At 39.4% G+C, this 23,933-nt stretch overlaps 1 protein-coding gene across 3 annotated transcripts in view; it reads left to right on the top strand.

Moving 5' to 3' along the window:
- The first annotated feature begins 3,892 nt into the window (after positions 1–3,892).
- The window catches only part of STK32A (serine/threonine kinase 32A), a 110,021-nt gene continuing 89,980 nt past the window's right edge, over positions 3,893–23,933 (top strand). For all 3 annotated transcript variants that reach the window (XM_053665857.1, XM_037161954.2, XM_053665856.1), the window contains exons 1-2: positions 3,893–3,980; positions 7,722–7,859. In XM_053665857.1, the coding sequence (XP_053521832.1) occupies positions 7,808–7,859 (52 nt within the window). In that variant the 5' untranslated portion in view covers positions 3,893–3,980; positions 7,722–7,807. The remainder of the gene's footprint in view (positions 3,981–7,721; positions 7,860–23,933) is intronic.

Below are 23,933 nucleotides of genomic sequence, written 5' to 3'. Positions count from 1 at the left end.
GGATCTTACTACACCCCGATTCTAACGAGGTCTGTTTTCCTGCTTCACAGGTCTCAGGGCTTCCCCTTGCTGCTATATTTATACTTTAAGCTGTTTCCCACAGCATATTTGGTTCTTCAATCTTCCCTTATCTTCTCTTGCTCATACTATACTCCTTATATTCCAGTCACACTAAACTTTGTATATTTCTCCCCCAATTTTACACTTTTGTATGCCTCCTGTATCCAGACCTGGGATGTCCTGCTCTCTGTCCAGTGCCCTTCCGCTCATCCTTCAACACACTGAGCAAATGTTCCTAAAGCTTCTGTTCCTTCAGACAGAGTGAACTGATTCAGCAAGTGCTCTCCGGGGGCCCCCACTTAGGCATCTACCAATCTCAGTCTGTAATGACCACCTTTACCCAAACCACAAAATCCTAATGTCCAATGATCATTTACTTATCTGCGCCCCCTTTAAACATAGCCCAATAAAGGCTCATTTGTGTCATCAGAATGGTTACCACTTTGAGGTGTGAGGTGTCTTCTTTGTAATTTCCTCCTGGATGAAGACATGATAAGAATGATGGAAATAGTAGATATTTTTTCATCTAACTGAACAGTGTCTGTGTCCCAAACACTGGGTCAGCACCAGATACACAGAGGGATCATTCCTGCCCTCAAGAGGCCTGCTTTCAATGGTAGGAAACACGAGCAAATTAATTATAGTTTATGATGAGCGGTGAGATGGAAGAACAGAGAGTGTGTCATGGAGCCTGGAGGAAGTGGTGGGGCAGCTACTTTAGGTAAGGAGTTTAGGGAAGGTCTGTCTGAGCTGGAGAAATGTGAGCTGATAGCTAAATGATGAGGGGTCCAGAACCTTGTCCATCCACAAAGAAGAGCCATTCAAATATCCTGTGGTGGGGTCAAGGCCAATGTGATCTGCAAAGAGCAGAGAGCCAGTGTGGCTTGAGGGGAGTGAGCTGAGGAACCCTGATTGTAGATGGGTTGGGCAAAGTGGCAGGGAATAGATGGTATGAGGCCTTGTGGGCTAGAGGGAAGAGTGTTGCTTCACTCTAAACACAGTGGAACCCAGTGGACAACATCAAGACATGAATGTGTATGGTTGGATTGGTGTGACATTAATGTTAATGCTGTAAAACACTTTTTATTTAATTTTGTAAAAATCTGGGTATCTGGACAAAATTTTCTCACTGGTTTACTTTTCATTTCCTTCTCCTCTCCACTGGAGGGCTCCAGAGATCTTGATAAGTATCCAGCCTGGTTTGTCTCCCAAGTAACTTCTTTGTGACAATCTCCTCAGAGTTCCCCCAAAAGGCATGTTTAAGATAGGAATACTGACAAGAGAGTAGGAACAACTGAACAAATAAAAGATTAAAACACACCCAGCTCTGTGAAGCAGGTCTGCTTTTTATAAACTGCATATGATACAGTAATAAGAATCACTACCTCTCCATAAAACCTAAGGGATGCCCAGCCTTTCCATGACTAAATACATTAGCACTGGTTAGTAGTGTCATTTTAAGTGAAAGTGATTGTAAACACAGAAGAAAAGTTTACAAAACAGATCTGAGAATTACAGGGGCAGAGCCAGGTAACCTGCTAATCAACAACAACCCGAACCATTGAGTTTCTGAGTGTTTACTCTGTGCTCCCTAGCACTGTGTTAATGCATTATTATAAACATTATCTTGTCGAGTCCTCCATCCATCAAAGTTGATGGGAATGACATCACCCCCTTCACTGAAGTTGGAAGACTGAGGCTTAGAGACTCGGAGTGACTTGGCCAATGTCTCTGAGGTGTTAAGTGATGGAGCAGGCATTTGGGTGAAAGACTGCCTGACTTCAGTGCCCTTTGTGTTAACCAGGCCGCTAAAATAAAGGGAATTCCAGAGACTTCCACTCTAGTCTCAGCCCACTCTGTTGTTATTTTAGTTTTCTAGGCAATAAAGTGGAGACAGCACATGCCCAACCAACCATAGCACATTCCCCACCCCATGAAGGAAATCAAAGTGCTTCGTGGACTGCCAGATGCTACACAAAAGCAAGGTATTTTCAGCCAAGTGCCTGATTTTTTGCTTTGAAAAGAATACCCATTTCTCAAAATGAATTTCTTAAGAAAATCCTTTTTTTTCTGAACTTGGTTGCCTTCTTTTGGTATTTGATCCAAATTTCACACTAAATGTTCATTTATATCATCTGATCCTCTCTCAGACAGGAATTGACAACATAAGGCAGGTTTCTACTGAGTTCTCCTCCTCACTCACTGGGTAGGATTCTGGGAGGTCCCTTCCCCAGGACACCCAATGCAAAATGAGAGAGTGATTTCACTGAAGTTCAAGGTTATTCCAATTATTAAGTGCTAGGGTAGAATGTTGCCATGGCTGAGTTAAGAGAAAGATGAGGAAAGGGGTTAGGTCATAATATAACAGGAGTATTCCTCTGACATATTTCATGAGTCAGTATAGGGCTTTTGAGCATAAGGTGACCACTGATGTCTTTCCCAATTTCTGCAGATGTTTGAGATGCATCACACTGCACTCTTCTAGCTGGTACAGAAAATGGTGAGCAAAGCAGGTTTGCTTCCTGCCCTCTGTGGAACTCTACACCTAAACAGATCAAAAAGTAGGAGCCTGAAAAAGGCAGTACAGCCACAGATGTATCCTGTTTGACAGTTTTTAACATGTTTAAAACCTGCCGATTTTTTTAAATTATGGGAGATTTCATACAGGCATTCTGGTTTCCAGTTCCCTTATAAAATCTGAATATTTGGCAATGCTGAGCTGGCATTTCCACATGGCAGGGAAATGCAGAGCTGAATAGAAGTTGTCCCCACCCCAGTCCACCTGCACGCAGACCATCACAATGTAAGCCATCTCAGTAAGCAATCTGCATGCTGGTTCTCTGGTGGCTTATGTGTGTGACGATATAGAGAGAAAATTGTAGGAAGTTATTTCAACTGCATTTGTTATTACAAAGGGGAAGTCCAGAGAGCTGCCATGGGAGGGAACCCAGAAACTTCCAGTGAGGTTGCCTCCATCTCTGAGCCACTGTCCCCTGCCCTCTTCTCCACAGAACATGTGGGTGACTAAGATGCATGGGAAAAATGGGGACTGGGAGCCAGGAGACCTGGGTTCATAAAAGGTCTCTTCATTAATTGTTCTGCTACACTGGGCAAGCAGTTTTCTTCTCTGGGCCTCACTTTCCCCAGCAGTAAAATGAAGAAGTCCCTAGATCATAATCCTTCAGAGATCCTTCTTGTTGGGACCTGTACAATTCTCAACCCTCTCTTGCCTCGCCCCTAATACCCTGAAAAAGTCTTAAAGGAAGTCTTGCCTTTCTCTGTCTCAGATCTGCAGGCCTCATTCATATCCACCACCGCAGTAGGCACCAAACTCGGTGGCACCGCCCTGGAGGTGTTGGAGGGGACCAGGGTCACTTCAGGGGAATGGGGTCTTGGTCCGGGCAGTTGGGGCACGCTCTGCATGCAGGCGGCTAGGGAAGGTGCCAAGGCGCTGTAGGGTCCACGCCACGAGCTCTGAGCCCCTCCTGCATCACTGTCCTACCGCAGGGACCCCAAGCGCGACTGGTTGCCGTTTCTGGAGAGGGCTCCAGACCCAGGACGCCCGCTGACTAGCCGCTCTCCTTTTTCCCTCTACTGCCCAGTCCTCTCCCCCGTGCCAGACCCTGGAGCCCAGTCACACACTCAGAGAGCACTTGGACCCCTCGGACAGCCGCAGCCTCAGGTGCCCGTCTGGTGGTGGTGGTGGCGGTGGTGCTGCTGCTGCTGCTGCTGCTGCTGCTGCTCAGCCCCGCCCCACCCCGCCCCGCCCTCGCTGCTGCCCCTGCGACCAGGCAAGTGGGTGCCTTTCCTTGCTCTCTCCACATTTCTATGAGTTCGCTGTGAGCCCCGGCTGGCTCCCCTCCCTGGGAGGAAGCACCAGTCGGATTCTCGGAAGGAGTGAAGGGAGAACCAAGAACTAGGTGAGTGGTGGCCTAGATTTTCTTTTTCTTTTTAAAGAATCTGCTTACTAAGGGTACTGTTGGGAAGCTAGAAAGTTAAAAGGGAGGAGAAATAAGACAAAGGCAGTAATCCAGAGAACCTACCACAACCAGATAGGGCTGGGACAAATCTCAGCTTGTACCCAACCTGGTCCCCCAGCCTCCCACTGACTCAGGTCTAGACACACACAGACTTCAATAGATATTTGTTGGGTGGAATTGAGTGCTGGAGGTATCAATGCTTGTTTCCCTTACTCAGCTTCTAAACAAGTAAACACTGGCTTTTTGATGGTTGGCTTCATCTCCACAAGGGCTGCCCCCCCACACACACACACAGCGGAAAGATTTGTACACAGATAAAATGTGGTGTATTTACACGATGGTTTGATATGCACTTAACAAGCAGAAGTCATAGCTGTGGGGACCAGCTTGCTTAGATGGCAGAGGTATATTGGTAAATGATCATAAGATGCCAACTATACCTACTCTAGGATGTCATTTAGGTGGCTTACTTTAAAACACCACATTGTCAAGCCATAGAAAGTGGACTCTAATGTGCCCTAAGTCATGACTGGCTGTCTTTGGGAAGTATCAGTAGGAAAGGGACTGAATTTGGCGTGAGGGGTAAGGTGGAGATAATATTTACCTATGCTTTTGCATACATAAAAATGATGAAAAAAGTTGATGAGATATTAACAATACAACTGAGAGTGTTATTAACTTGGATTTTTAGATGATTTTTCTTTGTTCCCTATGGTTCTAAATATTTCCCAGTTTAACAAGTTCTGTTTTTCAAATGCAAACAAAATACATTATACCTGGGCACAGGCTGTTGCAATGAAATGTAAACAATTTTGTCAAAAGTAGCAACTTTCTTGTATCACAACTTGGGTTCTTCAGTTTCTGAAGATGACACCTACTTCACCTGGGGAGCCTCAGCTGCTTAGAAAAGCTTACCAGTTGAAAGCCCCCCAAAGTGTAAGCTAAAGGTCAAATGTTGCATTAAAGAAGGAGTCTGCAGTTAATCTGATAATTGACTAGGTCAAGGTAGAATCGAAAATTTTTCTGTGTTCATGTAAGACACATTGTTCTTTCTCTTATATTTTCTGTGTTTAGGAGATTCATTTCCATGGGTGGTGACTATCCTCTTGACATTTTGAAATGATGCTTATGTTACATGGCAGACTTAGTACCAGCAGGGCTAGAGGATGTTAGGTTTGGCAGAAGAGAGTCCTGTAGCTCTTCTGGACCTTACTCAACAGAATTAAAAGTATGTGTCTCCACTTTTCTAGAAGAGGAAGGTGATTTCTTTTTGCATGTGGGGGAATTTGTCTAATTTGGTTATCCACATGGGGAGAAGGAGAGAAAGACAGTTCTAAACTGGATTCGGTGTGTTAGGTGCAATGAAGAAGTCACCACCTGATAATTCTGTCCACCTTTCCCTCCCCTGTTCACATAGTTTCTTCCTGCTAAAAATCACTGGATCTTTGGTGAACAAAATTGTCTGCACATCATAATGAAATTCTGAAATGCAGCAAATTGTTACAATACTCTCTCATTCTCCTTCGGATTTGACAACCTGCAAGGTCAATGATGGGTTGCAGGAAGACAGGCTACCTGAGAGAAGCCTGAGGTGTGAAGAAAGTATATAAGAATGACAGGATTGGGGTGTGGTGTGAAAACTGTACCGAGAGGCTTTACATACAAAATAAAAAGAGAATGTAGCCACCCCACCCCCAATCACCAGCTGCTGTGTTAACAATTGCAATTCTTTAAAGTCAATGTTCTCTTTAGGACCAGTCCTCTCTAATGATGTTTGTGGTTCAGCCCTTACACTGGTCCCCACTTATTCTGGACTGTAAATGCAATAACAATACACAGGGAACCCTGATTGCTTCCTCATGGCCCATGATGGAACACTAAGGTATCACACTTGCTTCTTCTTACTCTCTTTCCCGCTGGGATTAAAAGCCCATTGCTTCTTGAGCCTGGAGAGACAGTGAGTTCTCTGATCTCAATAGTCCTCCTGGGTTTCCTCCTGCCACCTGTTACCACCTGCCCCTCCCCACCCCTCTCCCATACCTTTTAATTGGCTGCTTCCTAATTGCTGACTCTTTTGCTCACTGTTTAATGCTTCTTTTTAAAGCTTTAAGGCACTTTGCCAGCAGTTAGCTTTTAGTATGAAAAGTAGTATTTCCTTAATGAGTCTGCCTTCCAAATGAAAGCTTTACTTACATTTTTCTAATGGGAAAATAAGATTTTCTTTTCAGTTTGTTTAGGGACATCTCAAGTTCTTTTTCAATAACATCTTTAGACCATGTCCCCTAGGGACTCTTTCTTCAGTGATGCCTCTAATCTGTATTTCCCAAGTGTGAAGAAAGTCCAAGAAGAAATCAGTCAACAGGTGTCAAATTAAGTGAATGCATAAGTAAGTGGAACAACAAATTGATGTATCTCTCTTCTGCTCTCTAGAAATCAATACATAAAAACTAAAAAAAATACATGATAAGAAAATACTGCTACTATTAAAACCAGCAGTAGCTAACTTTTATTCTTTGCATGTTATGTGCCAGGAATTGTGCTACTTGCCTTCCATACATTGTCTCATGAACTACATCTACCCCATGAACCACATGAGTTCTATACATAAGAATAGCTCAGGCTACATGGCTAAAAATAAAATTTTAAATAGGGTATCAAATATTGATCTTTACCCATTTTTGGTAGGTCTGAAGGTCCAGCTCCTAGGCCAATGGGAGCAGTCTCTTAGATTTGAATGCAGTGAGCTCTTTCAGATGGAGCCTGGATTCTCCAGGTCACCAATGTCCCCACCAGGCACTTGTCTGGTTTGTTCATTTGCATTTCTGCCTGGCTCTTATAGATATCTGAGCTGGTGATCCTGGGGAAGGCGCTGTGGTTTCCCCCACTGTCCAGGTGAGGGGTGAAGTCACCAGCCCAAAGCCACTTATCAGCGTCAGTTATAGAAGAAGGGTGCTGCCTCTTCTTACCAACTTCAGGGAAAGTAAAATTCTTTATGATTAGATTTAAAAATGGAAAAAAAAGCCATAAACATATATTTTTTTCCAGTGCTTTTTAGCTCTCACTTAAGTCATTTAATTTGAGCTTCAAAACAGCTCACAGTTATGAGCAGTGATGCAGTGAAAATACTTTACATATAATCTCATGAAATAACATTACATCTGTCTTTGCAGTAAGGACCAATATCAACTTCAGGGGAAGAAAGAAAAAGAAACATGCTTAGCAAAATTTAGGAACTTGCTGTGGTGGTAAAGCCCAAACTCAAACCTTGTTTCTTTTATATTGTAATACTTTCCAGAGCAGGGGAAAAGAGATGGGGAGAGTATTTTTATAATTAAAAAAAGAAATTAAAATTGATCACACATCAAACAATTTGTTAAATATTTTTTTTAAATTTTATAGTTGTAAAAGTATTTCTGACTTCATTTCAAACTTGTCTTCATACGTAGAAATATTTTGCTTTTCTCCTTTGTAAGTCTAGGTCCATAATGAGACCATAAAATGGGTTCTCCGAGATGCTTGATGTTCTGTTTCTGCTGAAATGATCATTTTCTAGTACAAAAAAGTTCTGCCACGATGGTACAAGTTAACATTTCCGACACAGTCTGTACTCAGGGTCTTTTGAATAAGCCCTTTGTCAGGTATTATAAGGCTAACATTTCTTTTTCTCTTCTTGATATTTAGCTAAGGCTTCCAGACCACCTTTGAACAAAGATGGACGTCTCTGCCAGGATTATGTAACTGGAGAAGCCAGGTCTGAGCAGTAAACCATGGGAGCCAATACTTCAAGCAAACCTCCAGTTTTTGATGAAAATGAGGATGGTAAGAGATGTTTGAGAATTGTGCATAAAATATAAAATTTTGCAGATTCAAATATAAGCTCTTAGTTTCTGAAGTATATTGCAATGCACTGCAAGTGTAAGTCTAAAGACCTTGGATGCTAATAGTTGGATTTTACCTTCCACTTTTCATAGGACTTTGGGCAGCTGTCTGAGCCATGATGGTACCAATGCCCTTTGTACAAAGGGAGATGTTTTGGGGGCACCTGGTCAGTAGAAGACCTTGAAATTAAATGATTTGTTTGTTCTTTGTGCCGTTCCTTTAACCCTTTTACCACTACCTATTGCTAGTTGTTATAGAAAATGTCTTACATTATCAAATGGCATGTAAGTGATAAAGGATACTCATAGTATTACAGAATGAAGTAATTAAGTAGGTGCTCTCTGAGCCTCTGACTGAGCCAAGATCCAGGATCCTGGACAAAGTCCACATGCTAGGTCATAGGAAAAAGAATCAGTGGGAAACCTTCTAGGCCAGGATCAACAAGAAAGGACATAGAGGCATGGATCCTGATTCCCCCATCATCCCACAGCGAGGTGTGCCAGAACCAGCACAGCCTCCCCTGGTCACTCCTCCTTCCCGTGGTGGAAGTTGGAGCAGCCTGGTCCATCCACACAGGATAGCAGCTGTGTTTATGGGTTGTCTGGGAAAAAGAGGGCCCCAGATCTCAGCCAATTAGTCATCCAGGCCTCCCAGAGGGAGCCCACAGTTATTTGATGGGAGTTCTGCTAGTTGGACCTTAAAGGAAAAGAACAATGAACTAAAATTCAGGAGATCTGTGCACCAGGCCTGTTATCGGCTACATGTGTGGCTCGAGAAGTTTATTTATCCCCCCATCTTCAATTTCTTCATCGGTAAAGTAAAAGATAGGCTAACCTTGAAGAGTTTTTTTTCTTAACTCAGAAGGCTATCACTTTGAGATGCTAAAGCCACTTGGCAAAAATGATAAAGCATCATCAAAATCATCAAGGAAGGTTGATTGTGTTGGAATGTGCATTTGACTGCTGGAGTGGAAACTGAAATACCAGTGACTTAGACAGTATGGTTGTGTTTTTCTTTCTCACGTAACAACTAGGTATCAGGAGCAGGCAATATGTGGCTCTGAAAGGTTAGGGACTCTGGCTCTGACAAGCTAGTTTCTCTCCTTTTCTAGAGTGTTATTTCCCCCTTGGGCCTCAGTACGGCCAAACCCACACTAGGAGAAGGGGGCAGGGAGGCTGTGCCCACTCCTTTTAAGCACATGATCTGGTTATAGCTTATCTCTTTCATTCACATGCACATACAAGGGATGTGGGGAAATTAGTTTGTAATCTTGAATGGCCATGAGCCTGCTAAAGATAAGAAGTTCTGTTTTGTTATCAGAGAAGAATCAGATGTTTGCCATGCTTACAGGGCCAACTAGAAGCCTACTGCACACTTAGTTTTTGAGGCTTTGGTTGGATCCTTTTAAAGACAAAATAGCTGACTGATCAGTATGCCTTATTCCCAGCTATTCACTACAGATTTACAGGAACATCATTACTACCTGAATAAAACATTATTTAGTTAGAAAACAGTCTTGAGAAAACCTTTTTCCACTCTAAATTCTATTGTCTTGCTTTGTTTTACCAAGTAGGCAAGGATCTAGAGACCAGTGATGTTACTTGATTATACCATCTCTAAAAATGAGAAGACAAGTAGGCTTGGATTTCATTTGTTTGGCTGACAATGCTCCCTGTGGATTCAGGGCTAAGGTTGTGCATGGAGAACACAACCTGTGTTCCTGTAAGGTTGTGTCCTCGAAGAATGGAGTAGGCAAGAGAGGCCAGCTTCATGCTTATAACTTGCTAAGAATATGTTTCATGTTAAGGGATTAGAAGATAGCATTAGAAAAAGAATACACAGAAATGTCTAAGTCCTCCTTAAGTCAGCCAGCCCATCTCTCATGGGGTGCCCAAGAAAGTTACAGAGCCGCTGAAGTGTGGTCAATGAGAAGTAAGGTACCACTTAATAAGTGCCTTCAGGAAACTCTGGAAGAAGAACTAGGACTGGTTGGGTTAGGTTTAAGGAGCAAGCAGGTCTTTCCCAAAATCCTCTAGGTTGCCACTTTTCTGTTGTCCAACTGCCCAGCCCAGGGAAATGATCCCCCTGTAGGACCCATAGAGAGAAGAGCTGAGAAGAGCAGTCTGCCTGTGCTTCTGGGGGTGAGGGGGGAACTCTGAGTCCACTTACATACACAGTTGTAAGGCAGAAACACAAGGGCAGATCCACCTATTATGAACCTGCCACTCTGCTAGACGTGAGGAGTATGGTAGAAAACAAGTTGGCCTTGCCCTGCCCTGCCCTGCCCTTGGGGAGCTCATGTTCTAATGGGGGAAGGCAAATAATAGACAAGTAAATAAATCCAGATGACTTTAAATTATGTTCAACTGCCACCAAGGAAGTCACTCTGGGTGATCTTAGGAAGTGTGGCAGGGTGATGATGGAGACCATGTCAGATAGGGTCTGGTTGGGGTTGGCCTTTCTGAAAAGGTGAAATTTGGGTTAGAGTCTGAAAGTTGATAAGAAGCAATGCAATGAGAAGTTCAAGCACAGGAAAAAAGCAAATCCAGAGTCCAAACAATAACAAAATTGGGAAGGAATAGTTGCCTGTCTCATAAGATTCTGATGAATATGGGTTTGTATATTCTAAAACTATAATTTTATAAAAATCAGTAAATTTTATAATAAAGTTGATTGGGTTCCTTTGATAGCTCTGGGTTGAGCATAAGGCAAAATTTTATTTGATTGCTATGAAGCTTCCGATCAAGAAACAAAAATGGGGGAGGGGGGCTGGGATGGGAGAAATAAACAGAAAACTGTACTTGAAAAATAACTAAATAAAAATTAAAAAAACCAACAACAAAGAAGAAAGCACTGACTAATCAATTAACATTAATACTTATATCATTTTGATCTCCATATTTTAATATAAATAATCAAACTGGGCCAGAATCTAGGGCACCAAAATGAGCCAATTTAATTATTTTAAAAATATTGCTGAAGAGAATCCCAATATGGGATGAAAAATTGTTTAATATTTCCTTCAAAGTGTTTACTATTCCCAGTATTGGTATGAAGAAAATTCAAACCAATTTTCCAAGTAATATTTCAAGATTTCTTTCTCACAGAAAGTGTCTCGGTTCATTTTGAAGGTAATTATGTAGTCAGATAAGGTATTATTGGCTGTCCCTTGAGATAAGCTGTTCTTGCTAGAATTTACCCTGACACTTTGTATCTCCTGTTTATCTGATAATAATACTGAAAGAATTTTCCTCTTCATTACTTATGTTGATATTTATTTAGTGTAAACAAAGTGTAAGATTTATAGGACTTTGGACCCAACAAGAGTTGCTAATTTGATTGATGTTAAGTTAACATTTACAAAGGAGATCCCAAATTATACTGTTATTTTGTTCTATGCATCTAACTTTTATATTTTAGTGCAAATCTAAGTCCTAATTACTTTTTTTGCAGTATAATACATATAAAAAATGCACCATTTTAACCATTTTTGAGTGTGCAGTTCAGTGGCATTCAGTGTATTCACATGTGGGATCAACCATTACCATCATTTAGAGCTTTTTCATCTTTCGGAATTAAAACCCTGTCCCCACTAAACAATATCTCCCCAGTCCCTCTCTCTCCCAGACCCTGGTAAATACCATTCTACTTTGTCTCCATGAATTTGGCTATTCTCGGTACTTCATAATACTTATTATCTGGCTTATTTCACTTCCTCTAATGTTTTCAAAGTTCATTCATGTTGCAGCATATATCAGAATTTAATTCCTTTTTAAGGCTGACTAATATTCCATTGTCTGTAGAGACAACATTTTGTTTGCTCTTTCATCCACTGATGGACATTTGATTGTTTCCATCTTTTGCCTATTGTGAACAATACTTCTATAAACATTGGTGAACAATGTTCATAGAACTTGTTGGAGTCTTTTCTTGGTTATTTTAATTACATGTACTGTAATTACATGTAATTTTTTGAGGAACTACAGACTGTCTTCCACCTAATTGTGTTTAATGTTTCAGTGATGGGAAACCACCTAGAAAAGGGGGCTGAAAGCATGGGCTCTGGTATAGGGAAGATATGCACAGGTTCAAGTCTCACCTGTGCCACAGTCTGGCAATGTGAAAAATCAAAGGGATCATAGCTTGATCAATCATTATAAAACACTAAAGTCAGTTTGACTAAGTATAAAGTATTCCAGAGGGACTTGCAATATCATGTGTTGTAAGAAACACCCAAACTTGTAAGAATTTTTGTGAGTTTATTTGAGCCAACTGATGACAATTGCTAGGAAGCAAAACCTCAAGTTGAGAAAACTCTCCAGAGAATGGCAGTTTTGCACCTTGTTTTATACATTACAAGCAAAAGAGGAGGAGTAAGGGGGTTACATGAAACCCACTGGTGATAGATTAGGGAGGCGGGAGAAGGCAAAGCAGGGAAACCTCTGGGACTGGATAAAAAAAATGATAGATACTTTTACATGTACACAGGTGAATACAGGATGGTTAATAGTCGACAGTTAACATGACAACAATGAGGGGGTCCATGATCTTCCCCTGGCCCAGCCCCTGTGCCTTGAGGGGTCCAGAAAAAGGAAATCTGACATTCCAAATGAATGTTGTCATAGATGTAAAAAAGATAACAGACAGGCTCAGTTAAAGACTGGCCTTTGTCAGGGAAGATACCAGCCTAGGACATGACTACCCACCATGACCTGCTTTTAGTTAGAAAGTTTTCAATTTCAGATTATCCTTTGTGGTTACCATAGGTCTCTGAGTCTGTAAGGCTGCCATGCAGGCCTCCCCTGAACTTGTCAGATTTAGTTGTGCCCCTTTTATTCCACACTTGAAAAAAGTCCCTGAGCCTAAACAATGACTAGTGAATTCATTTGAAAAAGATTTTTTCCTGTTGGGCACTATATTAAACCTCCTCAGTTTCTTCATAAGCAAGCAAGTAATAATCGGGTACACTTCATTGGATCATTGTGAAGATTAAATAAAATAATGCATGTAAAAGACTTGGCAAGATGTCTCACATAATCACCCAGTTCAATTAATGCTAATGCTAGTATTATTTATTAGCATCAGAGTCTCTTAGCATGAACTCTTTGAACTACTTCAAGTTCTGAAAGAACCAAAATTGATTAAATGCAGTTCTGTGGATGCTGTAGTCAATATGACCTATTCACACTTCTGTCAATGGGACTGGATGAACAGAATGGTAGAACACCTATATGAAAGCCCTCTGAAAAGAAGCCAGGTTATTGACTGCACACAAACACAGCCTCACCTGGTTTCCCTCTAATCTCCCTAGGGGACTGTGTTTTTCCTCAAGGAAAAATCAAGGACTTGTTGGGCTGAAAATCAATAAACTTCAATTTTTCTGATTTCAACCCAAAGCTGCCTATTTAAGTAATCTCATTGGATCAACAGACACAGTGAAGAGTTGTTCCCTGCACCTAACAACCATATGGATATTCGGAAAATCAATGAATTATGCAGAAAGACGGTTTAAGTTTTCTGCAATAAAAGGAATGCAATGTTTTTAATGTTTATAACTGTTTTCCTTTAATCTGTTTTATTTCCTCTATCTGAATGCAATGGTTTTGTTTGTTCTATGTGGTTTGGGCCTATTTTTGGTGGGTTTTTTTTTTGGTTTGCTAGTTTTATTTTTTCTAAATAAATCAACATTTTCAAAGTCCAATCACTGAGGTCTTCCTGCTAATTTAGAAAAAAATATTTAATAGCAGCAGAAAGTATACCTGTTAATAATTCAGGGTCTAGACATCAGAAGAGGGTCTTGTGATCATAAGCCACATGTGTTTCCAAGGATGTACAAAAAAATTATAGAGCTGAGTTGGTGTAGTTCAACCAAGAGACAGCTTTCATGCTGTAGCTAAGACAATTGGCCTCAGGTATAAAAGCTGCTACAAAGAGTTCATCCAGGCCCTGAGTTTGCAGAGAGAACTCAATTATTGTGTTATTGTTTGGACTTACTTAAAACTCAATGTTCTGTTTTCATTTGGCAACGCTCAACTCCTAGAATATGTGACTATTTGCAGTTTCTTTCCATCTTTGGTGACAGAAGCAATGGGCCTTTCAAAATGTTGGGCCAAAGAAAATTGGCCACAGATTTGTAATCCAAAAGAAACGGGAAGCTATTGAATTGATTCCAGCAAGGAAGGACTTTGAAAATCTTGTTTGTTATTTTAATGTCTTTGCATTGAATATTTGTACCCACATGGGTAGGCAAATTTCAGTCTTTGTCCTTTCAAACTTGAATAATGTTATCTTATATTATTTATTATTTTTCATTAAAATGATTGAAAGGGTTAAAGGAGAAAGTATCTAGCAAGAATTAGCTTCTTAAAAAATTAAGTCATCTTGAGTGGTGTAACTTGTAGTTATGACATTTATCATATATAACTTCAGATCCAACAGTTTATAGCAACAAACTTTTTGAACTTATTAGGGCTTTATTTGTCCCATCCCAGGGGTTTGGAAGACTCAGAATGAAAAACTAGACAGCTAAGAAAACAGCCTCCAAGACTGAGCTAGTGCTTCTGAGCACTAGTTCTCCTAAGCACTGTTTAGGAAAATCTACTCAAGCATATTATGAATGGATAAAACAACTATGGTACATTGACACAGTGGAATACTACTCAGCCATACAAAAGATTTTACCTTTAGCAATAATATGGATGGACTTCGAGAATGTTATGCTTAATGAAATAAGCCAGTCAGAGAAAGACAAATACCATATGATTTCACTCATATGTGGAATCTAATGAACAGACTGAACTGACAAGCCAAATAGAGACAGATTCAGAGGTGAGAGCAGGCTGACAGCTTTGGAGTGGGGTGGGTAGTAGGTGGGGAGATTGTGCAAAAAAAGAAAAAGCACTCATGAACATGGACAACAGTGTAGTGATTGCAGGGGTTGCAGGGGATGGTAGAAGTGGAGAAGGATATGAGGGGGATAAATGGTAAAGTAAAAAATACAATAAAAAATAAAAATTAGAAATTTACATCTTGCCTTTGGAGAGTCACAGTACTCCTTAGCATATTAAGGACTCTGAGATGTCCTACAGTAGTAAAATCTCAGTATTCTGATATTTTTCAAACTTTTTTCAAAATGAAAACATTTTTTATCGACAGACTTTTAATACCTTATAGCACATAACTAACTATTCAGTGGATCTTAAGTTGGGAAATTTGCTAAACTCCCTAGGTTAAGAACCTAAGTCTGAAAACCAGTTTCAGCTTCAGGCAAGGTGACTGGTATTCCAAGCTTACTGTCTCCAATGGAACTGGGAGTGAAGGCGTTCAGGGGATCCAGCTTCTGTTGTAGGGCTTTTTGGGGGGTAAACTTAATTAAAGGAGCCCCTGTTAGCCATCATTTCACCAGTTCAAGTCTTATGAAATATATATACAGTGATTTCAACTATGTGTTGCCATGTGACCACTAATGGAAGTTCCTTTGGAAACAAATGTGGGAAGCTAATGATGGAATAATAACTAGTCAAAATAAGACACTGAGCACAGTTTATACAGTGAAAAGACTGTACAATTTAGGATTATAGATTTTGAAAATTCAAGAGTGGCACAAGCTGTATTTTTTCCTCCTGAATGATTTCTTCTTTCATTTCTGGAGGTATTTTTATAGTAAAATAAGTAATATTAACCTTGTTTTATACTTCAGTAGCTTATAATTTTTGTTATTTCTGAGAATGATTTAAAGCAGGGTTGGAGCACTTTTTCTGTGATGGCTCAGATAATAAATATTTTATGCTTTGCAGCTTATACAGTCTCTGTCACAACTACTCAGCTGCCATTGTAGAGTGAAAGCCAACATAGACAATGAGGGGACAGATGAATGTGGCTATGTGCCAATAAGACATTAGTTATGGACACTGACATTTGAAGGCCCATCATTTTCCATTGTCACAAAATATTCTTTTTATTTAAAAAATATAAAAGCCATTCTTAGCTTATGAGCCATGTAAAAATAGATGGTAGGTTGGAATTGGCCTGACAGCTATATCTTGCCAGCCCCTGCTGTAAAGCATCTTGCATACATTTATTTTCCTGTGCCAGGGCCCTCTCTGATACTCATCCATAATCTTCTAGCCTTAACTGAGAGATAGAGCAAGGGACATGACTCTTCTCTCTAGATTCTTAACAAGTTCACTCTTCTTTTCTTTTGGTGTTCAAATTTTTTTTTCTAACATGAACTTAAAAAAATATTTCAGTTACAGTTGACGCTCAACACCATTCCACATCAGTTTCAGGTGCATGGCATAGTGGCCAGACAAGTACACAATCTAGAAAGTGACTACCCCATCGTCACCCAGACCATTCCAGTACCCACCTGGAGCCTTTTACAGCCATCATAGTCCTACACATTCACTCCTTACCGACCCTCTTTTAGTTGATCATTGTTAACCAGTGAAATACTTGGACCAGTAAATCTAGTGTTTTAGAGGATAAAACATATTATTTTTGTTTGATATATATATAAAATTTACACATATATACATGTTATATATATACATGTGTGTATGTATATGTATATGTTATTTGATAGCTATACAAACTGGGTTTAATTAAGTAGGTAGAACCTGTAATTCATCTGAAATATTACTAGGTAGAATTCATTTTCTACAGAAGCATTTATTCGACTTAGGGACATCCAGGACATTGGGGTGTTGATTCCCCCATCCTGCCCCACTGTTGTGCTTTGTTATTTGTTCTAAAGAAATAGCCAGTGTCTTTCTGACTTCCAGGCAAATTCATGAATTGGGGCCCCAGCAGTAGGAAAAGAAGCTGTTGGTGCCCATTGCTTGGTCTTGGCACAAGTAATTGATGTCAATATATCCCAGACTCCCTGGGGCACTGTGTTTCATAAAAAGAAGTGCTGACTATGCAAACTGATGCCACCAATTGGCTCTGGAGGCTGCTTTTCTGGAGAATTTCCAAATATATTCTTAAAAGACCTGCCAAGCCCCACATGTATTATGGGCAACCATTTGCTACCAACCATTTGGATTAATAAAGGGCTAGTGAGCCAGCTAAATAATTTTTTCACTCAGAGATCATAAATGATACATGCTCTTGAGCTGACTGCCAACTTTAACTAGTACCAGGGTGTCAGTGAGGTTAAACCAATGGTTCCCAGACACCCTCTGCAGACAAATGCCAAACAAGGGCTATGTTTCACTTAGTCTGTGCTAAAAAGAGAAAAAGCAGGACAATGTAATGAGCTTTTCATAAAGCTAAAATTATTAAAAGTTTTAATTCTAAGATTACATTCTTCCTTGGTCTGTGTGTTTAGTATTTAAGGATTATGGAAGTAAGTATTATGAAGATTTTTTTTCATTGTGAGAAAGACATGTAACTTGTCCAAGTGTCTCTGATTCCCAGTTTTCTTATCTGTAACAAGGAAGCTGATAACAGTATCTGTCTCACATATGTTTTTGTGGGAATAAAAAGAGAGTATCCAGAAAAAAAAGTGTTTAGTATAGCATTTAGCATGTAGAAATTACTCAATAAATGTTAGCTGTTTTTACTACCATTATCATAATCATAGTTTTTAATGCCCTTATGTGGCAAGTGAAAAATAAAAGCTACCCACTGTTGGTTTTCCTTCTCTCCTCCAGTTTCATTTTTAGGGGAATGGAATTTTCTGATTGGTGATTTAGAGAAGTAATCATAATTTTCTGTGAGTGTTATGTAGATAACTTACTGAAGTAGCTGAAATGGGGGAAAAGACTGAAGGTGACCTATTTTAACTAGGACAGCTATTCATTTCTGTGAGAGATGATGATGCCTGGGCTAATGCAGATGGAAAGCTGAGAGTTTATGCATCATTTATTTTTAATATAAAATAATTGGAAATTGCTAATGGTTTGGTTGTAGGGTAAGAGGGAGAGAACAAAATCAAGAATGAACCATAGATTTTTGCTTCAGTAGTCAGGTAGACAAATGGCTATGACATTTTCTGAGATGGAGAAGAGGGGACACTGAAGGTTTGGGGACATACTGGGATGTTGTCAAGAGTCCTAGTTTGGATGCACAAAATGACTGTGAGACACATAAATGGTGATGTCAAACAGGAGGCTGGGATTGAGTGGCCAGAGATGAGTGGAAAGTCTGAGCTGGAGATTTAAAGACACAGGGATCAGTGAGCCTTCCTTGGGAAAGAATGTGGAAACAAAAGAGGAAAAGAACCTTGATATTTAGAAGTTGGGCAGAGCAAAACAATTCATCTAATGAAATTGAGAAGAAATAGCCAGAGAAGATGAAGAAATATTTGTCCTGAAATTAAAGAAAAGAGTGCTTTAACAAAGAGGGGGAAGTCCCTAATGTTGAATGTTCTCATGTGGTAGCCTCATGTGAGAACTATCTATGGGATTATGCAACCCAAAAGGTGGTGTGGTGATATGTACAAAAGCAGCTCTAGGGTTGGAGAGGCAAGAGCCAGACTTGGAGAGTGAGGATTGTTTGGGAGCTGAGGATGCAGACACAGCAAGTATAGTCAATTCTTTCAAGAAGTTTAAAGAGAAACAAACAAACAAACAAAAAAGAACAAACTGACAGTAACCAGAGGGGAGGGGAGGGGTTAACAGGGGAATGAGGGGAAGGGTCATCAAGAAACATATATAAGGACCCATGAACAAAGCCAAAGGAGGGTATAATTGAGGATGGAGGGCAAGTGCAGTGGGGAAAATGTGATGGGAAAATGGAGACAACTACTGTACTTGAACAACAATAAAAAATAAATAAAAACATAATGTACCAAAAAATTACTAAAGAGAAGCACATGAATGAGTCAATAGCTAAAGCTGAATGTGATGTTAAGGGAGAAATTTTTTCTTTTCTTTTTTTTCTTTTTTTAAAGGGCAGATACTAGAACAAGTCTATGCTGGTGGGAATTAACCAATATAAAGGGGAGAAACTAATATATCAGGTGAACAGGAACCAGGGCTGGACCCAATGCATGCACAGTGCAGTATATTCAGAAGGGCCCCTTTGTTCTGGCTTCAATGACCTGCAGTTGCTGTCTCTAAATTCTAACTTTATCTTTGAATTTGTTTGTAAATGAGGTATAATGGAACAGTGGTTCATGCCTCAGAAGCTGGAGCCTGGGCTCACACACTGCTGCCTCACCAGAAAGGGGTCTAAGTTGGTTGTATCCAGTGCCTTCCTGGCCAATCCCACCCTCTATCAGTAGCATGGGTCTGGGTGCTGATGCAGGGATGGTTGGGAATGAGCACCCTCGTGAAATCCCCAGATGGGGCATGGTGGTGGCTGTCATTGCCCCAGGATGGCAGTTTGGTAGATGCCTAGATAGCAACTATCTTTTGGGTTTTCACCTTTCCATCTAGATACTGAGTATGTCATGGAGTTCCATTTGGAAGCCAATGATGTGAAGGTGTTCTCACCACCCAGTAACATTCTAGTTAGGGATGGTGACAGAGATAGCCAACAACCATAATGCATTTTATCTTCAGATCAGTAAACATGGAAGGGCTGAGGCTTAGGACAATTAAGCCAACTGACCTGAAATCAGATAGCTACATGGTAGATTCTGAATCTTGTTATATAAAATGAATCTCCTTTATGCCAGTTACAGATATTCTCCCAGGATGGCCAACTAGAATGAATTTATAAAATTGAATACATGTAAGAGATTGTTTCTCAGTAAGAATGCATCAAACACTCATTATGTGCCTACCTTTGAATTCCACTCTCAGAAATCTGACTCATTTCATTTCACAGGGATGTTCATCTCCACTTGTGATGTAACTCACAGGCATGTCCTTTAGACCACATGTTACTGAAGTGTTAGGGTTTTGCTATATAATACCTTTTTATTTCCTGGAGTTACACAGTTCATCACTACTCCTGAGCTTTGCTTGGCTTCCTTTGTTCATTTTGATTTTAAGGGCAATTTCAGTGACCTTCATTCATGTCTTTCACAATTCATTTACCATCATCATCACTCACTCACTCACTCCTTAACTAGGTTTAGATCAACCTAATTTGTATGATACCTTATGTGGGAATTTTGATTTACTTTTATAAAATATTGTAATTATTTCCACTTTGATAACTTCATTTTCTGTCCAGGATATACCATACCAGGAAAAATGTTCTAAACTAAGATTTCATTGAAGCATTAAAAAGAATTTTTGCTTAAGTCTTATGTTCCTAATTGGTAACTAGAATTGGTTTGTTTGCCTACTTCAGTGGGTTTCCACTAAAGACTATGGTCTTAATATTTGCTTTTTGGGGGTTATCTCACATACAGGTAGATGAACTTTACTGTAGCTGTTTTTAAGAAATATGTATTTAAATATATATTTAAAAGCAAGTTTTTAATTACAAAAGTAGTACAACTAGTCATGCTTCTCCTACCACTTTATCAAAAGAAAAAAAAACTATCTTTACCCCATGCTGTGGTTTATAGTCTGGAATGAGGGTTCCTTAACCAGGAAGACCTGACACACTGAGGGCAGAGGTGCCTGATAGAAAATGGGGACAACCAAGTAAATGAAAGCATACAGGGTGCTTGGCCCTCTTTTCTCATTTGACTCCATTGACACTGACAGCTGGAGCCTCACCCTCCAGACATAATGATAGAGTTTTTTCTGTAAGTTTTGACCAAACCAATAAGGAGGATCTGAAGTTATTAACATCAGAGTTTTTAATCCAGCGTCCTAGCTATAGCTCTCTAGAGTGAAGCTTACTGCTGACAAGATCCATCCACATGCCCAGAATTTCAAGCTGGGGGTTTAGGTGTACAAGCAAAAGATAAACTTTTTTTAAAAAAATAGAAAAATATAGGAAATAAAGAAAGCAACATACAAAGAGCAAAAATCAGCATGAGGGAAAAATTGTAGTATGAATGGAAAAATTCAAAGGTGTAGAAGATAAATTTAAGGAAGTTTCCCAGAACGATCAGTAAACAGACATAGGTAGAAAATAGGAGGATGAATATAAGAAAACTTAAGGGCCAGCCTAAGAGATCTAATTCTAAATACTAGGAGGTGCAGAAATAGAGTAAGAGAAAATAAAAAGGAGGAAGCCATCAGTACATAGTTTAGGGGAAAATGAAAAGCCCAGAATTTAAGGACATGACTTTTCAGACTGAATGAGCCTATTCAGACCCAGTACAATGAATAAAATAAGTCCATATCATTGCGATATTTCAAAATGTTCAACACAAATATATAATCCTGCAAGGTTCCAAAGAAGAAAACTGTTATATCAAAGGGTCTAGCACTCAAGTAGCTTTAGACTTCTTCCCAGCAACATGAAAAGCTAGAAATGAAAGGAGACCAGTGCCTCAAAATTCTGAAGGAAAATAATTCCCAACCTGGAATTCAATAGTCAGGCAAACTCTCAATTCAATATGAGTAAATAAAAACATTGTTCATAATTGCAAGGCTTCCAAAATTTATCTCCTGGGCAATTTTTCTTACATAGCTCTTGCAGGATGTATACCACCAAAACAAGGGAGGAAAACAAGAACGAAGGAGCCAGTGCATGCAATAAGCAGGGAATCCAGGATGAAAAAGGAGTGAAAGAAATTCCTGGAATGATGGTTAAGGGAGCCCCAGGATGACAGCTATAAAGCAGGAAAGATAAACGGTCCAGATAGGATTAGGTCACAGGACTCTGGCACAGAAATATTCAAGAAGATGATAATGTGATTGATGTGTTTGGACATGTTAAAAGGGAATTCAGACAACTAGAGAAAATAGGAGATTGAATTAGGAAAAAGGGTATAGAAAAAGAAGCTCATGTATAAATAAGACAGTTATTAACAACAGGAAAACTAAAATATTGTGCAAGAAAAAGAAGCTAATCACAGTGAACCACTCAGGTACACATACTATTTCCATACTCATACTAATGAGAATATTTATCTAACTGAAAGTTGTGTATCAGATAAGCTATATTGGGTTAAGAACAAATGACCAGGAAAGCTAAATCCTCTCCTTCCATCTTGGCAATTCAATAAGTAATACCTAAAACTGAAAAGAAACAACAACACAATTATATTATTTAGAAGATATGGTGGAAACTACCAAATTTATTAGCTAAAAGAGGTAAAAGTGTTAGTTTGTTTACTTAGAGAGATTGTAAAGTGAGACAGATGGATCACAGAACTAATATCGGTGCTTTATAATAAACCTTTTAGAATTATTTGAACTCTTTAAACTGTATATAGAATTATTAGAACTCTTTAAACTGTATATATGTGTCGATATAGATATATAACTTTATTAAAATAACATAAAATTAAGCAAAATATTAATTATGACTATCTTTTAATGACTGTTTTTTACTTTTTTTGTATACCAAAAGTATATTAGTTTTATATAAAAATAATCTTAATTTGAACAAGAAATTGAAACTCTGGAAGGTCAGAGAAATTTCCTAATTTTATTTATTTTGTAAATGGTAGAGTTAGGATTCTAATGCAATTCTGCCTGACCCAAGTAATTTTTATCTTTCATCAAAGCATTCTATCTTAAAAACCAAGATGCAAAATTCTCATGCCACAATATTCTTTCCCTTCTCTGAAGGTCCAGAGAACCTTTCTACACCAAATATTAACACTCTATTGCTTTTATTTGTCTACTTCTTTGTTATATACCTATTTATTTATACTCATATAATTCCAGAAAAATGCAAAGACTGGATTCCAAAGATATACACTATGGAAAAATAGAACAAATAAAAATGAGGTATGGCATATTTGATTACCCAGGTTTCATGTTCTCACAAACACTACTGAATGAGTCACACTCAGTTTTCTGAGGATGTGACTTAGTCCCAAGCTCCTTTGTTTTGTCATCAGTACCTGGGACAGTTCTAGGCACACAGATGCTCAATTAATATTTGTTGGCTTAACTTGCTAGCAAAGATATGGCTTCTGCAGAAGTGGTTTAGCTTCTTTCCTCTCTTATTGTGACTGTCTTAAAACGGTATAAGCAAGCGTTTCTTTGTAATGGCCTCCATTTGAGAATGCAGTATGATGAACAAACATTCATCTCATTAGTGGAAAACTGTAAAATTCACCAGAAGAACTGTATTTTTAATTAAAGTTCATTTTTTCTGTTCTTTTCCTCCCTTTTTTAGCAAACTTTTCTATAAGGGTCCAGCTAGTAAATATTTTGGTCTTTGTTGAGTATTCTTTATTATTAATTTTTTACACTCCCTTAAAATGCTATTTTTTTTGGTTTTGTTACTATGTGGGTCATCAGCCCAGAATATCATTTGGCTAAACATTTGGCACAATGATGTTGGGACTTTAAACAGGACACATTGCCAAGATTATCACCCCCAACCAAAGGCAGACACTTGGCAAATCATGCAATGTTTATTCTTACAAGAGGGCAAAGTGACATGGTAGAAGAGGCACGATTCTGTCTTCATTCCAATGAGGCATATGGAAGATCGTCCTTTAATGTTGGTTTCTTTTTGTTGCATAGTGTGATATACTGATTTCTGTATCAGTGTGGTGATGCAGTGCTGACAGAGCAAATGCCCTCTGACTCCTGTTGTTAATCATCCTGCAGTTCCTGGGAGTTTTCATCCATGTCCTCACTTAGGACAGTTGGTCGTTGTGAAGCTGATGGGGTGGAAAATGGCAGTTCTCAATGCTTCTGAGCTCAGAAAAGGGCAGCTAAGTAAGGCAGTTCTGTTGGTAGAAATGTATCAGTAACATGGCACCTAACCTTTATCCTTTTCACCCAAGCATAAGAAGGCTTCAAAAGAGATGTGGTTTATGAAATGGATTACCATATTTTGCCATGTATAAAATGCTCCCATATATAATGTGCGCCCACATTTTCGGCCCAAACTTTCAGGAAAAAAAATCTTCCATTTTAGCCCTGGCTGGTATAGCTCAGTGGATTGAGCTCAGGCCTGGGAACCAAGCAACCACGGTTCGATTCCCAGTCAGGGCACATGTCTGGGTTGCAGGCTAGTTCCCAGCAGGGG

The sequence above is a fragment of the Artibeus jamaicensis genome, unplaced genomic scaffold, assembly GCF_021234435.1.
Source record: "Artibeus jamaicensis isolate MK-2021 breed Jamaican fruit bat unplaced genomic scaffold, CSHL_Jam_final contig_432, whole genome shotgun sequence".
NCBI lineage: Eukaryota > Metazoa > Chordata > Mammalia > Chiroptera > Phyllostomidae > Artibeus > Artibeus jamaicensis.
Note: the sequence above shows the minus strand (reverse complement) of the source record. Positions and strands in the feature narration are given on the sequence as shown.